Genomic DNA, 14,273 nt, shown 5'->3' on the forward strand with positions numbered 1-14,273 from the left:
TTTTGTTTGTTTGTTTTAAGTAAAATGAAATACGGTTACATGTTTAAGAACTGCTACATCTGTGTAAAAGCCTTTCCAAAAATTAGTATAATTGGCAGATTACCACATCAGATTATTTTTAAAAGAAAAAAAACAAACACCCCCACAACAACAAACTTTTAACATAGATTCATTAGCCTGATTAAACTTATATATTATGTTGGTGTATTCCACAACATCTACTGCAAAAGCTAACATCAGGCTAGAGTAGAATCATTGAATGGTTTGGGTTGGGAGGGACCTTAAAGATCATCTAATTCCAACCCCGCTGCCATGGGGGGAGTGTATCACTGGGGTTCTACTCCCTGATTTTTCAGGAGAGCACTGGTAGACCGCCACTCTCCTCAACATTCTCTACATCCCAAAAGCTGTCAAGAGGACAAACTTACACCACTGAAGATTATATATGCCAATACCCAAATAAGTATGCAGGACTAGCTGAAGAAGCTGAGACAACTAACATGTAACAGATAGCCACTCTTCAGAGCCTACCTTTTTCCATGCTAAAACCTAATATATATCTTAATTAAAATTACAATACATATAAACATGTGTATAAATTTTGTATCATCAGTTGACTTCAGTCCCTAAAAACCTTCTCCATCATTATGTACTTAGAGTATTTCTCTTTTTCTTTTCCAACTGCTAATGGGCTAGAAGTAACAAAACCTCCAGATGATAACAGCACTAAAGCGGAGGTGTACAAATATTTTAAAGGTAGCAGTTGAATTATTTATTACTTTTGTACTCCAAATCTAAATGCAGAAATATTTCCACTGCAATTCCCCACAGCAAAACGAACTGTTTTAAAAACAGTTTATCTGAAGATTTGAACAATTTCTCCTGTTTATAATAGCATCAATCTGACAGATGTCTGTCATCCTTTTTCTTATACAAAAGAAGCAATCTTCTATTAAGTCACTAAAAATTCAAGCTAAAGGCTTCAGTAGAAGTCAAGAATTGTACAAACTCCTGCTATCTTTTCAGTTTCACAGCTATTCAAAACTTAGAATCCAACAAAAGAGGAATTAAATCACCTAACAACTGAGAATAATTTAAAAGCTTGAAATTCCTAGTTTAATTTAACTAACTTGACAGGTAAGTGGCTTTTTTGTGATTTTTTTTAAAATACAAGCACTATAAAAGGTGTTTTCCTTAATATTATATTCCAAACAGTATTTTAGAATATTTGATGAGTGCTTTAAACAGTATTGTGGGTGTTCCACATGGTAAATTTACAACTATGGGATTAACATTTACAAGATTTCTAATAGAGAAAGGCATGTATCAATATATGTTACTCTTTTAAAATAGTCTCCTGTATTATGCTGCTCATGCATTGTCTGTAATTGTGATGTTACAGTACACAGTCAGCTTCCTGTACCCAAAGTTGGATGTTATTTATCCCTAACACAGCAGCGAGCCTGAAACTCCCCACATTTTATATACATCTTTGTAATCAAAAAGTTCTGGAATTTTGATAGAATTGGCTGTCTGGACTAGTTTTTATTTTACTTTTTTAAACAGAAGCTTCGTTAAAAATTACTGTATATAGTATATAGCGTGCACTGTATATTACATGCACGGTACACACTGCACTATTAAGAATCACTTTAACTATCCAACAATCATTTTAAATATCCAACAATAATTAGTATGAAGTAATAAAAATTACCGGTGCATTCAAAGATCTCCCCCTCTTCTAGAAGGGTGGCATATAAAGTGGTTTTAATATTGCATTTATCGAAGACAACAACAAATAAACCAAGCACAGCTTTCTTTCAGATGTACATTTACCTAATCCACCTTGAACGTTTATGCAAAGACACAAAGGAGCATTCTGAAACCACTGCAAACATTACCTGAATCATAGATGATTCTTTTTTTCTTGTATGTCTGCTTTTGTTTGGGAACATCTTCACTGGGGGAATTCTTCACCTAAGAGTAACAGCCTATTAGTTCAACCAGTAAATGAGTCCTAAATTTAACTGAGTAAAAGTTGGAAGTTTCAAACAAATCCTAACAGAAATTATTTATTTATTACAGTTGAGAACAGCTTTTTTCTAACTCATGAATGGGAGAAGAGGGGCAGGGGAGAAGAAACAAGGAACAAAGTGCACTAGCAAAGCTCACCGTGATCCATGTAAACAGCAGATGATTATTTTGAGAATTAGTATTCAGGTTTAATGCCAATTAAAGTAAATCAAACAGATTTTCAAAGTTCCAAGTTTTAATACAAAAAAAGAAACTGCACGGTCCCACCCGAAACAAAGGTGGTACAGGCCAATACACTACTTCTAAGGAATTCAGCCAGTACGCTCTTGGTTCTATTCTGGACACGGCTCAGCCATAACCACCATAATTTGACATAACTTCAGAGTAACAGCTGATTGAAAAAGAGAAGGAGGAAAAAAAGCACCATACACAACAGATGAAGCTAGACTGATTTCCTATTCAGCATCCTAGTTGCTTGCACCTTCTCTTCTCACTGGTTAGACAGTGCAACTACCTAACACACTGCACCAATTGTCACAGTGGACAAACATGTTTTATCTGGCAGTAGCTAGTATTAACTCACCTTAAGGATTTATTTTTATTATTATAAAAAAACAAACAAACAAAAAACCACTGAGATGTTTTAGGTATTTAGGAAAATCACAAGCTGCACAGAAAGAAAGGATGGTCCTTGGCAAAATAAAAAAACTATTGGTTATGCTGTTTTGGTAGTCACACGCAGCTGTAAATGCTTTGAAAAATGTAATCCTAGATAAACATAACTGTATATGCTTTATGATTTGCATCCAATTCTAACCTGAAGCTTGTAAAATTCTTGATGTAATTGGAGAAGTGCAAAGTAAAAATAACAGCTCACAATGTAACTGTGATGTCTTTCCATTCCACTGAATGGCCCTTTATATTCACATTGAAGCACTGAAATTATATGCACACGCACTACACTTCTTTTTGTTTTTTAAAAGGCCACCTTACTTCTTGATTTTGATGCTTCAGATTAAGCAATCCCATTAGCAATCTTTCCTCCCTCTAAGTGATTTTAAAGCCCTCTAAAGCCACTCCTTTCTGTTTTATAACAGTTCAGATGAATAACATGAAAAGTACTGTGAATCTAGAGCACACCCTTATTTAACTTGTCATTTTACAATATTCGGTCTTTGCAACAAGTTTGCCTAAGTGTCCCCTCCAAGAAAGGTAATGTTAATGCCTCCCTCACAGGTGTTTAAAAAAAAAAAAAAACAGTCAGAGAGCATCTTCCCACAGACATTTACCTGACTGGACAGTATGAAATCTTTACAATACATCTACTGTGCATAAGCATCAGCCTTAATCAAAAAATAAGAGAACTGCTTAGAGAACTACAGGCCATACCTAAAATAACTTCAAATACATCAGATTGCTCCTACATTAGCACCTGACCATCTTAACTTCTACCTACCTTTCCTTTTTCCTACAATCCAAATATTTTGAAAATTAGTCATTCCCCCTTCATCACCCACAAAGTTTTGCTGCTAGAAGTAAGCATTAAGCAAGTTTACAGCCATACCAATAAAAAAACTGACATACCACATTGTTTTTTAAGTATCTGAGAAGAATTATGACTTTAAAAAAAAGATACAAACAATTGCATATCAGAGAAACCAAGCACTTTACAAATAAGAAAAGCAAAACTAACCTTAGTCTCTTTTCCCCTCTTTTTCCCACTCGAGTCTCCTTCCCCATTTTTTATTTTGTCACTCTTTTTCACATTCTCGCATTCTTGTCGCTTCCCAGGGGGTACAACACCAAAGAATTTCCGGATATCCTATTAAAAGGAAAATTACTTTCGTAAGTTTTTAAATACAAATAACTCTTAGAAGTTTCAAGCTGCAAAACAGCAGTGTGTTTAAAAGAAAGATACTCTCTCAGCAACTCCTGTTACAATACTTGTTGATCTACAAGTTTTGTTTAAAATTAAGACAACAAAGACCAGCTAGTTAAAAACAGCTGCTCAGATACTGCACAACCTTTCTCTTGTGTCTGAATCATGAAAAAAAGTTTATTTTCCCCTTCTACCAAATTCTTCAGCAATATACAATTGAAAACTTCCACTAGCAATGGCATACAGTAACTTCAAACAGATGTCTAACTAGATTTTTTTCCTCAATTAGTTATCACAAACCTAGCTCAGTGTTTTTATTGTTGAAATGACCAACTCAGGTAGGAAGTAGCATACGATGTAAACAGGAAAAAAGCACCAAGATCTAGAAAGCAGTCAATTAGTGGGACTTACTGCATCCTCCACCTTTTTATAAATTTAGGTCAGTAAATCTGATCTCACTAAGAGAATTAGCCAGCAAGAAATAAATTGAGAAAAAATACATTAAGAATATAATACAAAGAGCTCCAGAAAGGTCGGTTTTGTAACCTTGTTTTGTTATCTTACCAGAGTACAACTATAAAAAGCTTCCTAAATAAGTAAGATTAGTAGCTGAAGCTTCAATTACAACATGCACTAGCCTACACACAAACACCAATCTGTTTAAAAACCTAATATTACAGCTCCATTAAAAAACAAACACAAAAATTGTACCTCTGTGGTACCACTACCCCCAGGGGTAGCTGCCATTGTAAAGAAAGACAGAAAGTTTCTGGTATGGCCTAAATATATGGCAGGTAAGGGGTGTGGCTCAGGGCCATACTCTACCCAGCTGGCAGCTACTCCCCATCAGAGAGTGAGAGCTATCACACATCTGGGTTGTGCTTCCTTCTTATAGGATCTAGGGGTAAAGTAGTAAATTGTTAAGAAAATCTTATTTAAAATCTCCATAAAACCATGACCGACGATTATGTGTGTATCAGGCTCCTTTTCTCTTATCAGTCCTGTGATGGTTTGGATTTGGATTATCAAAGCTTATAGGGCTAAAACCAAGGGAATACATGACTTGAAAGCACGAACAAAGTATGGGACACATATAGATTTATTTAGTATATTTAGCTTAAAACAATTTTCTAGACTCAGAAGTATTATTTCCTGGAAAAAAAAAGGATTGTTTACATTTTACCTGCATAAAATGTTACTGATTCAGCAAATGAAGAACTGAGAAGCAGTGAGACTACACACGCTTCTGTCTATCGAATTCATGCCTCGAGGCATAAATTTTCATCACTTAGCTATTTTGCATGTACTCCTACAATATAAACGCAGTACTATACAACTCTGAAATTGTAACTGCAGATACCTGTATTCAAAACGTCTGAGGAAAGCACCTATGTAAAAAGTTACAAAATAGATTCATGGACTAGATCACTCAATCATCATCACTGACTTCTTAGTCATAAGGTAACACAGGCAACACTTCTCATTAGATCTTTTACATAGTAAAATGATTTAAATACTGCAACACTATTTCTATTTTTTATAGTGATAATGTTACTTTAAGCTTAAAATATTTGGAGAACAATTAATTTTAAATCAACAGTAACTCTCTATTTGTTTCAGTAATTTAACAAAAAACTCTTAACTAGTAAATGAGCTGCCCTGCTAGCATTATATGCAGTAATACTTGATATTTTTTAGGTACTGCTATAAGACAATACTACTGTATCCTGGGTTATTAAATGCAGATTTAATAAACAAAATACATGAAATTGCCCTGACAATTGGCCAAAGACCCAGCTACTTCCACTATTTTAATCCCAGTTCCTCAACTGCTAAAGCCCAAATTATACCACGTAAATTATTCTTTTCTGCCTCATCAGATCACTTTTTTTTTTTTTACTCAAAGCAGTATCTTCTAACCATCAAGAAATCACCATTAAATTGCTACTTATTCCTTGAAAATACTGTTGTGAGACAGCATCTAGAGTCCAAAATCGCCTCCCTGTGCTAACACTACAGTCTACTCTCTTGCTGCAAATTACACCTCAGTCCTCAAGAAATTGCAACTCTTTTTTTTTATCATTACGTGTTTGTGTTTAGTTGTTGTTGTTTTTTTTCAAAAATACTGTAAATATAACAGCACAGAAGCCACCTAGACATTTTTGAGTAGAAGATTCTGTACGGGTAATAAATTTTCATTTCCCCTGGTCACAATCTACTTAGGAGCGACTAAACTACACAGCCCTAAGCTACAAAGGAAATTCAGCAACTATGTACAGTCTTCTTCAATCTTCAGAGTTATACATTCTCCAATCTTCTTCAGCCAGCCTACTCTAGGTAACCTTGTTAGACACCGCTGGACGGTAACAGATTGTGAATTCAGAATTGCTTGGGAGACAAGTACGTCACAGTACAACAAGAAAGTTATCTTTCACAGATGCTTTTATCTGAGACTCAAAAGAGAAAGATTTTTTTTTTTTTGCTATTTATTAAGAGAAGCCAGATGAATAATTAATTCACTGCACAACCAACTGCAGAAATGAAGCAATATATGTATCTCTGGAGACACATTCACCAGCATGGCTGTCCCAGGTGATCCCCACGGGACTGGAATTAAAGAGCTGGGACTGTATTACTCTGGCTCCTCACGGGAGCTTCAGCAACAGCAACGCTAAGTGTAACTTTGAGCAGTTTCACCCAAGTAAGAGGGAGGGTTGAGAGTTTTTTACTCTGGTCTGTACCAGTCAGATCTGAAAATACATATGATGAAATTACTACCGAGCACTTCAGTTTAGAGGCATCTTTTAAACCAATGCTACTAAACCAAGGATTCTGATCCACATCTTGACACCAAATGTCGCAGAGACCTAGCCACAGCCCCAGATAAGGCGCTATTTCTGATCACTCTCACTAAATTAGGGGGGTAGCTCATGCATAGCGTCTGGACAGCCTGAAAAGCTGTGTTCAGGTGCACTGCTTCCTGCCGAGCTGTCTGCGCAGCGGTACGACCTCAGTAACGGCTATGCAGGCTAGGTCTTGCCAGCTCTGACTATTGTTTCAAATCCTCAATCTTATGCAGTAGCAGTAGACAACTGAAATTAATCATGGTAGGCTGCAAGTTTTCTCTTGGAAGATTGTTATACATCAGTTTTACTGAGGAGAAATAAGGCTAGTAGAATGAAACCTATTTGTTAGGTAGTAGAAAGGCTCAAAGAGTTTGTAAGGGCGACCCTTCAGGCTTCAGTAAGTACCCAATTCAAAAAAAAAAGTCAGTTATAAAAGTCATAAGCATTCCATATTGGCTTTCTGGCACATTTTTTTCCTGCATTTCAAAAGCATCCTAGACCAAAGACCAACACCTGGATGCTGGAACAATCTCAACACCATAAAACCCATTAACCATAACAGGCAGTGTTTTTGGAAGACTAGCGTCCAGTAAAGCAGAATATTTTTCAAAATAACATTACTAAGTTTGCATCTCAAAACTACATTATGAGGTAGAAAACTGAATTTTATCAACCTAGCTAGCTCAATAGGAAGTAGCACAACTTCAGGTACTCCAAAGAGTGTCTGTAAGAGCCTTCCATCTAAAGAGTCATTTGTATGTATTTACTGTCTGTCTATTTCAGTGCAAGTTTTCTGCAAATACCACCTCTGATATCTGGCACATCCAGAAAAATTGCACTGGCTGAAATCAAATTTGTAGTATCACTTGAGTTAAACCAGTAACACCTGCTTGTTTAATCATATTAAATTGAAGATAATAGTGGTAACTGAATCAGAGAATGGTTTGGGTTGGAAGGGACCTTAAAGATCACCTAGTTCCATGGGCAGGGACACCTCTCACTAAACCAGGCTGCTGAAGCACAAGTACTATACGGTATTTTCAGAGCAGTATCACAGTTCTGAGTACATTCCAGCTAATGCTACAGCCATCCATATGACTGCTTTTCTCAGCTAAAAGCAGCTCAAGGAGCCCCTGCTCCCAATCACTCATTCCCCTCAGTTGTACCAGTATAGTTCTCTGCATGGGAACTGGGTCAGGCAACTAATCTGAGTAAAAATAAATCCCCTCAAACACAGATCAGTTCGTTGTGTAACTCCGCACACATCCACTCAGCACAGCTGAGAAGATGCTGCAGAACCAACCCGACAAAGGCCACTTATGTTTGGCAGTACATGAAAAAGGCCTGTTTGAAAGAGTCTGATATTAAATCCCAGTAAGCCTGAGCTGTCACTGCACATCACCGAGCTGGGGACAAGGCAACTAGCATCTCTGTATTTTTGCCTCTATCTCCACAGCTGTACAGTGATAGTTCTGCCTCTTTTCAGCACTGAAAAAAAAAAAAAAAAAAAAGGGAATGGACTGAGGCAACTCATACTTTTCCAAAATGTTAGCTACCTTCCTCTCTTCTAGGAAAGTGCCAGACATTGAGAGATGTGTAACATTCAAAAAGACACTACACAGGGAGAGAGTGCCTTTATACCCGGGGGTAGAAAAGGAGGAAACAAGTCTTCCAGTAAGCTGTTTTTTAACAAGGTGTTGGCAGGGGAACAGGGTAGTCAGCAGAAGCCTCACCCTCCCAAAGAACATGGGTAGTTTGTGGCTGATGACTAAAATACCACCGTTTATTAGTTTCAGGATTCTTAGTGCTGGCAGGCTGATATGGTATCGCCCATCATGGCTGAATATTGAGTGTGAGATGTTTTAAAAAAGTTAAACTCTATGTGAAGGGGCCAAAACCAAAGCTAAACTGGCTTTGAACTGCATTTTTAGGTAAGCCCGTAAAACATCTGCACGGAGACTCCACCTAAGCAGAGGCAAACGTGTCTGAGCAAGAGGTGACGAGGGGATACCATCTTATAATGGCTGCATAAGCGAGCAGCAGTTTGTAAAGTATGCACATTTTGGAAAGCAAATACACACACACACACAGATAGAAGCTTATATTTTACAATCTCTTCACGCCCTGTTTAGGACTGCATCCTCCGTTGTTTATCATCGAGTTCCAATCTCCAAGTTATCTTTCCCCCTTTCTGTACCAACACTGCCCCGTTTTGACACAGGAACACCCCGACGTACGTTGACCAAAAGGGGCGCGGAGCCGCAGCAGGGGCAGGCTGCCTCCCACCCGGGCTGAGCACACGGCCTGTGCCTCGTTTCCCCACCATTTTCTGGGGGGGAGGAGGAAGCAGGGCAGTCACAGCCACCCGGGGACGAGCACCCCAGGGCCGCTGCTCCCCTGGGCACGGCTCTATTTTCCCCTCAGGGCGGCGGGATCCCCGCACCCTCAGGAGATGGGGGGGGGGGGCGGCGCGCGCCGCGTGCCAACGGCCCCAACGGCCCCAACGGTCGCGGGGCTGCAGCCGCGCGCAGCCGGGCAGGCGCCCACCGGCCGCCGCGCGCCATCTGCGCAACGCTCCCGTGCCCACCCCCAGCCGGCGGAGGGCCGCGCCGGCCGGGCCGGGCCGGGCCGGGCCCGCGGCCTTGGCTGGGCAGCCCCCGCCCCGTCTCACCATGCTGCTGGCGGCGCGCTGCCTCCTCAGCGGGACGCCTCCGGCTCCATGGCCGCCGCCGCCCCCCCTAACCCCGGAACCCCGCAAAGCTTCGCGCCAACTCCCGCCACCGCGGCGCGCGCCGCTGTCGTCACAGGCGCGAAGGGCGGGGCGGCGGCAGGGCTCGGCCCCGGGAGCTAACGCTGGGGTCGTTAGGGTGGAGAAGGGATCCGAGATCTTCGGGTCCAACCACCCCCCTGCCGCCACTGTCACCCACAAAACCACGTCCCCAGGCACCACGTCCAGCTTCTCCTTGAACACTCCCAGGGCCGGTGACTCCACCACCTCCCTGGGCAGCCCGTCCCAGTGCCTGACTGCTCTTTCTGAGGAGAAATGTCTCCTCATTTCCAACCTGAACCTCCCTTGGCGCAACTTGAGGCCATTCCCTCTAGGCCTATCACTGGTTACCTGTGAGAAGAGGCCGACCCCCAGCTCCCCACACCTTCCTTTCAGGCAGTTGCAGAGAGCAATAAGGCCTCCCTTGAGCCTCCTCCAGACTAAACAACCCCAGCTCCCTAATGGAGGTGGCAGCTCACCTCAAAATGGTGGCCTTGCAGTACGTGCAGGTCTAGAGGAACAGGTGTTTCCTTAGCCCTGCCATTTGCACTGGCGAGGTTTACCTCCGCTAGATAAATCATTATTTTTTTTTGCGCTGAAGCGCGTGAGGCACACAGGGGCAGTGTATCCCCACAGGGGATACAGCCGGCCCTAACATCGCCTCCCTGCCATAACAATCTCCCTGCTTTTTCTTCCCCTTCCCTGGTCCTGCAGGAAGTGCCAGGAGTTTATTCCTCTGCCGGATTCTCCCGCATCCCTAAAGCCCCAGGGAAGTCCCAGGCCTAGCAGGGAGTCTTGTGAGAAGCACAAGCTACAGGCCCAGCACACCCAGTCACCTTTTTGCATCCATTTCCAGTGAAATCGTGCATGTTTTCTTCCATTTTCTTCTCTACTTGCTAATTAATTTTCTAATTAGATCCCCTCTCAATAAATATTTGATGTTTAAATTCACCCAACCTACTGAATCTCAAATTATTGCCAGTCTTGCAGAAAAAAAAAAAAAAAAAGAAAGAAAAAAAAAAGGAGAGGACAAGCAGAATTTCTGACATTTAAAATACTGCCATTGGTATAGAAAACCACTCATAAAACAGCAAAAAGTCCAAGTTCAATTTGTACTTGTCTCATAGTCCTATTTCCCATGCTATCATTTCTATACCTTCTGTATTTATATACCTTCTGTATTCACCTCTTTTTTTTTTTTTCCCCATAACAAGACCATTCGGTGACATGATCAAACTCCAGCAAAGACACTTGCACAGATAAAAGACAGATCCATTTGCCTAATCTGAGAAATCATGCACGTTAATGATACGAATTACTGTTCAAGTTTACTTCTTTAAGTTGGACGTCAAGTAATTGAAAGATCCTGTTTGTATAGAAGTTGCTGGTGGATTCTTTCTTTTATATCTGTAACATTAGCACAGCTTGCAAATTTGGATTAATGCTTAAGAAGCACATGAAAGAGCAAGCAAGTAAATGTAGACCAGAATACAGGCTACACTTTTCAGTACTTTTTGCAAGCCATTCTGTATCTACTCAACTATAATGGCTATGCAAACAAAACCAGTATCTCTTTAGAAAAACATCTCTAGCTATATGTTTGTATTTACCTGTTTAATTCTTACGTCATTTTTAAAGCTGTGCATGTCCCTGATACAAGAATTGAAGAGGAGTTAAAAAGGCTGACATTTGTAAGAGCCACACAAACTGTTTAAATAATGCTAAAAGAATTATTGCAGGTGGTTATCTCTGTTTGTACTTGATAAAGCTACCGAGAATAACATCCAGCAGAGCAGTATCTGCTTGTGGGCTTGTGACATGTTCATGTTTCTTGGAAGGCATGAGTTTAACCCTTCATGAAGAAGGGTTAAACCCTTTAGACTGAATGTTTGGAATTCATTTCTGGGTACAGCAGGGGGATGGTCTGTTTCTGCATGCATAGCTGTGAAACCACTGCAAATAGGAAAAAACACGTACTTCCACAGGAAACAAACCTGAATAATCATTGTATTAAGATGTGCTTTGCAAGGTAAAATGAAGGCAGTATCCCTCCTGATCCTCTAATTGATCATGGGTTATGTTTTAAAGGTATATTATCCCATTTAAAATGCTGATTTTTTAAAACATAGCAAAAGTACACTCAATGTCACCACTGTATTTATGAAACACAAATAATAAAAAATCAGACTTGAAAATCAGTTTGAAAAATTTTTGAAAATCAGACTGTTTGACTTTTCAGTTGATGTTTTCTACATTAAAAAAAAAAAAAACTGAAATGTTAATTTAGCTTTAGGCTTCTTCCCTATTGAACAAAACCAGTCTTACTGTTGTTATTAGGGAAGGCCTTTTCAAGTTTATAAGGCAGAAGTGTTTTCTTATACTGATAAATGAAAAATAGTCTGTTTCTTTTTGTTTATTTTCACATTTTTGTATTTTACTATGTTGATACCATTTTGGAATTGAAATCAGCTTTCATTGTAACTATCTTGAGGTAATGTTTTTACTGCTCTACAGATTTGAATTACATGAAACTTAACTGAAGTACAGCATAGATAACATTGTAACGTAACACTGATATACTTCTGAAGTCCATAAGGCAGTGTTTCTGGACTGTTTTAGGGGACAATTCATGTCATGTTTAAGAAATCTTTATGATGTATCATGCAACAGAGATGTTCTGAGCTTCACAGATGTCCAAAGAACCTCAGAGGTTAGGAATTGCCCTAAAGAAGTATGGTATCATAATTCTGTGGGAAAACACAGCAAGAGTATGTTTCTTGAAATTAAAATTTCAGGTTGAATTCTACATTTTTTCATGGCATTAATAAACATTAAAGTACTCATTTACTAGATGGTAGGCTGTATTTTGGATGAATCCTGTAGGTAATAGTCTGTTTATTAGAGTCTCTGGTTAAAAAAAAAAAAAAACTTTTAGAAACAGGAATTTGCATTTTGTTGCAGACCAAAAATTCCTTGTAAATCTGTGCTCTAGTTTCTATTGACGTTAAGCTTTCTATAGTAGCCATCACGATTATGTGTCTTCAGAAAAGAGTTGATCCCATCTCAAACAGTTTCTGCTGTATAAGGCAAAGATAAGTTTTAGACTTGCATTGCAGCGTGAAGGACAGTTACATAAGTCATGCTTCTGGAGCACTTAACATTAGCAGATCTGAGCAGCTGATGCTATTGTAAACATCACACTTTTTCTAAGTGAACTTTGTGTTTAAGTCTTTTCTCTATCTTCATTTGAATATCTAGACAGAATGAGTGTCTTAACTCATGCTGACATTGTATACATTCAAACTTTGCAAGTAACGTGTTCAACATTTCTGCAGATCAAACCCCAGGTTTTCAAGATGAAACCCTGACCCAAGAAACATAATCTGTGGTCAAGTGAGAAGCTGGTTTCAGAATTTGAATCACTTAATCTTGGCAGAGGCAAGAATAGAAAAGGAAATTTGATAGATGTGAATTGAACTGTGTAATTATTAGGCCTCCTGACTACTGTAACAGCAATGGCAGGTGCCCTGGAGACCACAGCCTCTCCCAGCCGTGATTCATTCTGAAACCAGGGCCATTAAATGCACGGCTGGGGGCAGGAAGTCCCACTGTGCAGCATCTTACTGACATCCACAAACAGCATCAGGGCTAGAGCCTGCTCTGACTTTACCACTTGAGCTAGTGGAATAATTAATTCCTGCCTCTTCTCTTCCCCTCCCTCCGCAACCTCGCTTCTCAACAGTCCCTGATCACATCTCACTAGCCTGTGTTAATTGTTTTCTAAATTAACAGTCACATATTTCCTTTCCCCCTCTCTGCTCAGCTAGCTAATCACAGCCCCCTTCCAAATTCAAGTCACTACTTGATTCTCATCAGTTTAATTGCTTCCTCTTTAACTTTATGAAGTTACATTATAGACTGAACAGTTGAAGTGACAAAGCAGTAAGAAACTAGATTTGGAGTCTTGTAGTGAAAAACATTTCCAAACCTTGATTGGGGCATGCTCCAAGTCATATCAATAATAAGGAAAGAAATCCAGTTCGTGACTTTGTCCAGATTAAGCATCTGGGAGCACAAGTCTCTGCTGCACCTTTCACATCTCATGTATATGCACCCCGTTGCCTGCAATAAGATGCAGGTTGTGCAAACTCTGCTCTAGTTGCTGGGGAGAAGCCTGATGGTTTTACCTCACCAATAAAAAGCCACAGTGTTACAGAGCTTCTATGGGCGTTCTGAACTCAAACATCCAGTAATCGTGGTAACAAACTACCTTAGTGATATAGCAGCATCTACAAAGACTTGTGTTGCAGTTCTGTTTCACAACATACAATACAGTAGAGCCCAGCCAGTAGAGATCTGCAGTGCAGAAGATGTCGGTGGGAGCTTTCTTCAACATCTATGATGAAACTGTTTCTTGTACAGGCACTGCAGAGAAATGTTTACAAACACGCGTCAAGGTAGATGTTCTGTTGTTTATCTTAAAACAAATATAATATGTCTTCCATCTTCCATTGTCTTAATCAGCTTAATTGTTAAACTCAAGGTATGTCTGAATGGCATTATGCAATGCTGGCCAAAGACACCCAGGCTGCTTGCAAACATGCTCGCAGAGGTAGCAGGAACAATAAAGCAGCAGTAGCCCAGCAGTCCATCTGGACTTTCATCTCCTACATGTCAGCAGGACTAATTCATCCAAACACGGTGCTATACTTATGTGGTAAGTGGTTCCCATGCTCAGGTTTCAGTG

General features: G+C 39.8%; 1 protein-coding gene across 4 annotated transcripts in view; it reads right to left on the bottom strand.

Annotated features, from left to right (window-relative positions):
• RFC1 (replication factor C subunit 1) overlaps positions 1 to 9,829 on the bottom strand; it is a 40,857-nt gene extending 31,028 nt beyond the window's left edge. For 3 of the 4 annotated variants that reach the window (XM_048072864.2, XM_048072862.2, XM_048072861.2), the window contains exons 1-3: positions 9,431 to 9,829; positions 3,728 to 3,856; positions 1,902 to 1,977 (exon numbers count right to left, since the gene is read on the bottom strand). In XM_048072864.2, the coding sequence (XP_047928821.2) occupies positions 1,902 to 1,977; positions 3,728 to 3,856; positions 9,431 to 9,814 (589 nt within the window). In that variant the 5' untranslated portion in view covers positions 9,815 to 9,829. Of the gene's footprint in view, positions 1 to 1,901; positions 1,978 to 3,727; positions 3,857 to 4,624; positions 4,737 to 9,430 lie in introns of those variants that run through there. The other variant, XM_013186003.3, reaches the window with a different exon arrangement.
• Between the last annotated feature and the right edge of the window lie 4,444 nt (positions 9,830 to 14,273).

This window comes from Anser cygnoides, chromosome 4 (genome assembly GCF_040182565.1).
Source record: "Anser cygnoides isolate HZ-2024a breed goose chromosome 4, Taihu_goose_T2T_genome, whole genome shotgun sequence".
In the NCBI taxonomy this organism is placed as follows: domain Eukaryota; kingdom Metazoa; phylum Chordata; class Aves; order Anseriformes; family Anatidae; genus Anser; species Anser cygnoides.